The 5,390-nt window shown below is 41.1% G+C and overlaps 1 protein-coding gene across 2 annotated transcripts; it reads right to left on the reverse strand.

The window, feature by feature from the left end:
• Positions 1-482: 482 nt before the first annotated feature.
• PRSS37 (serine protease 37) lies at positions 483-4,859 on the reverse strand. Of its 2 annotated transcripts, none has more exons than XM_025380236.1 (5): positions 4,454-4,859; positions 2,691-2,832; positions 2,034-2,284; positions 1,316-1,452; positions 483-740 (listed from the first exon to the last, which is right to left on the reverse strand). In XM_025380236.1, the coding sequence occupies exons 1-5, from the start codon at positions 4,485-4,487 to the stop codon at positions 600-602; spliced, it is 705 nt and encodes a 234-aa protein (XP_025236021.1). In that variant the 5' UTR covers positions 4,488-4,859; the 3' UTR covers positions 483-599. The 2 variants fall into 2 exon arrangements, with proteins under 2 accessions (XP_025236021.1, XP_025236020.1); XM_025380235.1 differs by having other exon boundaries at positions 490-740; positions 2,031-2,284.
• Positions 4,860-5,390: the final 531 nt, after the last annotated feature.

Raw genomic sequence — 5,390 nt, forward strand, 5'->3', positions numbered from 1 at the left:
TACTCTTCCACTAACTCACTCTCTCTCTGAACATACTGCAATCTATGTCGCACTGAGATGAGGTATGACTTTTTTTAGGAGAGCTTATCCCAGTACCCAAGATCTTAGCCACAAGTGAGAGCTTCAAGTCCTTTGAGTGGAAAGAGAGGGAGGCAAATGAATAGGAGCCAACATCTTTTGTGATGCTGTAGACTCCCATGTAACACTGAGGCCAACAGCAAGGGATTTAGAATCTGACAATTTTGGGTTCCATTTCAGGCTCTGGTATCCACCAGCTATGGGCAATGTTAAATAACCTCTTTTAGCCTGCACTTTCTCATTTGTAAAGTTGGAACAAAAGATAACCTCAAAGGTTTGTTATAAGCATTAAATGAGATGATGAATGTAATCCAGGACAGTGTAGTAAATGCTCATTTCATGATTTGATCTTAGTTCTTCACATCGTTGTAGGATACAGAGACACAAACAAGAAAACATTGGCTACTGGTATGCTACATTCCCAAATTTTCATTTGGAGATTTTATTTTCAACTGAGGGAAAATTATCTGCTTGTATAGTCCATGGCAGAGCCAGTGGAATGCAGAGGGAGAAGTAGGGTCTCACTTGTCCTTAGCAGTGTTCTCAATCCAGGATACATATTTGTAAACATTGGTGTAGATGCCGACGTCCCCTCCCATGAAGTGCCCGACCTCGATTCCCTGGAGCTTGTCTTTGCAGATGACAGTAGCAACGGCCACCTCCTACCAGAGATCGTGAAGAGATAGAGAGAGAGAGAGACACAGAGAGAGAGAGTCAGATCTCACAGGAACCCTAGTGTCCCGCTTGGGTGAGCCCTGTCTGCAGGCATATGCTGGACTCATGAAAAGAGGACTGAATTGGGGACAGGAAGCTTGAGCCTTTTTCTCACTTTGCTGTAATTAGCTTTGTGTGACCTTGAGAAAGTCAGAGGACAGTCTGTCTAGAAATCACATGTAAAATGGGTGAGACTCCATTTTTTGAACTGGTGAAGGCATTTTCTATTTGTGAAAAGTCTGATTTCTTTTTAAAGAAATGCCTGTTTTCATAATTTTACTTGTAGTTCTAAGAATGAATACCTAGCAAATGATGTGTTTAACTGGAAGTACTTTATAATGTCCTTTAATGAATAAAGACAATTTAAGGGGAGCCCATGACTGAAGAAACAATGCTGGCTTCACAGCAGCCTTATCAAATTCTCAAGAAATTATTTAGACATCTAAAAAAGTTTTTACATCAAGGTAAATAGTTAACGGGGCATATGCAAGTAAATGAAAGCTGAATACAGAGAAAAGATTACCCCAAAAATTCGGCTGAATACTTTCACAAATTTCACACATAAGGAATTCCTGTGGCTTTTTCCTTGTTCTGTTTTCTGGCATTCTTTATCAGACATCACAGGGGCCTCCAGGTTCTGCCGCAAGTCAGGGTGTCGGCCTGAGGGAGATGGGGATAAAATAAAACATCCTGTTGACAATTGTTATTTAGTCCTTCTAACCACCAGCCTATATTTCAACTGGTATCTTTTTGTGTGTGTTTAAAGAAAATAAGGAATGCGAAAAGGGAGAAATCATCAAGAGCATGGTTATGAGCTAATCTTGAGGATTTTGAAAAAGGCTTTATGTCTCTTTAAGGTAGAGTTTAGTTTCAATTGGTGGCCTGAGTCAGTTCTCAGAGGGGTCCTTTACAAGTGAAATGGCGTGTATGAGAAGTAGGACCACACCTTCTTCATGTGAATTGTACCTCTGCCAATCAGGAAGGGCTGGGCCTCTGTGCAGAGTCAAATGGCCTGGTGGCTCCAGCTGCCAAAGCCCTGCAGAGGCAGTGGGGCATTAGACACCCTGGGAAAGGAGGAGTTTTGTTTCTCTGGGCACGTCTCTGTTTGCCAGACCACTCAGGTAGCATCTCCATTGGGTCTCCTTTCATTCTCCTTTCCTCCTCTCAGCTATGAGGATATGGATGTTCCTCTTAAAGGGCAACTGATGACCCTGATTTGCTGTGGAAGGCACACTTACCACTGTTTTCTTGGCTCCAGTCCAAACCTGAGAGTAGACAGACAGTGCCTGGCCGGACATTGGTGGTAGCAAGGGGAAGGGGCTGGACTTTGGGATTGAGCATGGCAGGCTTAGCCAGCTTGATGAGCATGAGGTCATCCTGTGGGGCACTATCACTGTAGTTCCAATAGCGGACGATCTGAATGGGGTTAATTGTCTGTTCAGTACCATCTCTGACTCTACTCTTGAAATTTCCCAGCATCACTTTCAGATTTCTGGAGGGAGAGGAGTTGGAAGTAATCATTATCATCATCATCATCGTCATCATTGCTAAGATACTGAATGTTACAAAGTGCCAGGAATTATACCAAGTGCTTTTTCTGGATTATCTCATTTAACTCACAACAAGTCTATGCAGTGGATTCTATTTTTATCCCCATTTAGTGCATGAATTAATGGGGCACATAGGAGTAATTCACTCAGGGTGATATAGTAAGTAGTGGAGCCCTTCACTACATTTTAATGTCGTGTTCTTTAATGTAGTGCCCCCTGGTTGTGACAACCAAAACTATCTTCAGACATTGCCAAGTGTACCCTGGGGAGAAGTCACCCTTATTTGAGAACCACTGATCTAGAATGAACAGTAGCTGTTTTGAGGTTGGGGATACCCAAATACTCAACGGTAAATAGCAGTGAGCTGGGGCCAGCACCCAGCTGGGTTTGATGAGGACGCCCACACAGGGGTTGAAGTGAGACTTCAGGTATACCAAATAGGGAGCAGGGTCTTCTTTCTGAACAGATGAGTCAGCAAATAAAAATGTCCCTGAGAAAATTACAAAAATAAGGTAAACAGTCTCCTACTTGAAAGGAATCTGGATGACTCTTAAACAGTTACCAATTGGCCAGGAAGTGTTAACATCTTTGACATGTTTTTCTAATAAGAATGTAAATTAAAATGATATGCCATTTTATCTCATATTTATAATAATTTTGTTTAATATTGATAATATTCAATCTGAGTATAATGAGACTCTCATCACTGCTAGTAAATTGATTCCATCTTCTTGAAAAGCAATTTAGAAATAGGCATCAAGAATCATACATTGTTTATAACCTGTGACCTAATCATTCCAACCCCAAGAATCCATTCTAAAGGAAAAACTCAGTATAGACAAGGTTTACAAACAAGTATGCTCATATTAGTACTATTTATAATAGCTGAACATTGGAAACATAAACATCTGACATAGTAGTGTTGGACATTGAAATGAAGCACATGAGAAAGTGGAACATCATGTAATAAAAACTAAACTATTTAGAATATTAAACAGCGAGATAAATATTAATGCTTATTTAAGTTAAAAAGAACAAGAAAATTGTGGATATAATCTATTTGTCTCAAAACATAAATGAAAAACCATGTAAATGCAAAAAGTATATAGAGTCTGGGAGTAAACTCGAAGTGTTAGCATGTGTTGACTAAGAGGTGGGATTATGAATGATGCTTATTTTTCTACTTAAAAAATGTCTAAATTTTGTAATATGAACGTATATTGTTTTTATAAATGAATTATTTAAAACATACGCAGAGAATAAAGGGGAATAAGGCTGATTCTAGTACCAGAAATAAAGCACTGTTCTTGTCTTGTCTTCTCTTGTACTCCTGTTAATCTTCCCCAAGCCTGGGCCTGTACCTCACCACACCCTTCTGTGTGATCACACAGTTAGAAACCCCAAAGAGAAAGGGTAGACTATCAACAAGGGCAAGAGACATTGAGCTCTCTCTAGCAGGCACTATTCTAAGTGCTTTACTTAGATTTATTTAATCTTCACAATAATTCTATAATATAGGTAGTCATACCCCCATTTTGAAGAAATTGAAGCACAGAAGAATTAATTGGCTAATCTCACACAGCTAATGTGTGATACAACCTAGGCAGTCAGAGTGGTGGGAAATGCCTCACCTCCAAATTTGGTCATCAGAAGAACCCCACGTGGGGCAGGGACTACAGAAGGCAGGGCCCTAGTATTTGATCTTTTGTTTCTACCTTCTCTGTTTCCTGCATTCTGAGTCTTCAAAGTTTTAGAAACAGATGAATATCAGAGGTCAAAATGAGTTCTGTGTCCTTGTGACCACACTGGGACTTAGCTGGATGGTGATGAGGCTCACCTTTTTCAATAATTAGGGTTGGCAGGAGGACACTCACTGTTAAGCCTTCTCTGGGGCACATGTGTGCCTTAACCCACCCTATAGCTTAACACTAGAAAAGTGGGCTCAGCCTATCTGGAGAGCCTTTGCATGGAGTCTAAGTGGCAGGACCCCTAATTCTGCTGATGACACTATTTTTGACTCTTTTTCTGCACCCTTCGCAATCCGGCCTCTGTCTCACCCCATCCATTAACCTATGCCTTACAGGACAGAGTACAAGGTCTGGAATACATACCAGTAAGGACACCCAAATAGAAGATAAATTTCATGGTGATCCAGCTCTTCCCCCTGTAAGATGTAGAAGAAAATCAGCAGAGTGTGGAGTGGTTGCTTAGTTGTCTCCTCAGGAACACCTGGTAGACTCAGTGGCTATGGTTAGGTACGGGGACACTCCATGGGATTGGAAAGCAGTTCTGGGCATAAACAGGGGAGAGAGATGGCTTCAGAGAGAGAGATGAAAGCCCTTCTGTTCCAGGGAAGGTGGAGGACTGTGCCTCTGTTGGCGCATTTCAGGGAAGGAAACTCCTGGATTCAGCTCCTTCTATCTGGTGCCCCTAAAAGCATATCTATTTGAGGGTAGTTCAATGGTCTGTGGAAATGGCAGCTCTAGGCTCAGGACTTATCTTCCCCACAGAGTTTCTGAGACCAGGGCTGTGAGGGACAATATTCTTTACCTTAGCTCACGGAGAAAGTGTCCTGAGGTTTGCTCTGAACCTCCTAATAGTTACTTATACTCTCCCCAGCCCCTCCCATCTTTGTTACACTAGCTTCATATGTCCCTTTGATCACTATTTCATCACTCAGTCATCAGCACTAAGTTGGTGTTTGTTGTCCTGACCAACAGCATTGAGCCAAGAAAATATGGAAATGAAAAGCATTCATAGAACAGTTATCTTGATAGTTGGGGAATTGTTTACAGTCTAGATGACATTAGGCCTGGTGACAATTCAGAAGGCAGTACCTCTAATACTTAAAGATTCAGACTAATAATAGACTACCAAAGTCATCCTTGGATAACTGGGAGCACAGTCTAACAAGAAAAAGAGCGGTAACACTAATAGCTGATATCCTCTAAGCATTTACTGAATCCTAGACACTGAGCTAAGATCTTTATGGACTTGTTAGTAGAGATTTTATATCAGATTAGTCTGAGATGTAAAATTCATTACACT

This window comes from Theropithecus gelada, chromosome 3, assembly GCF_003255815.1.
Source record: "Theropithecus gelada isolate Dixy chromosome 3, Tgel_1.0, whole genome shotgun sequence".
NCBI lineage: Eukaryota > Metazoa > Chordata > Mammalia > Primates > Cercopithecidae > Theropithecus > Theropithecus gelada.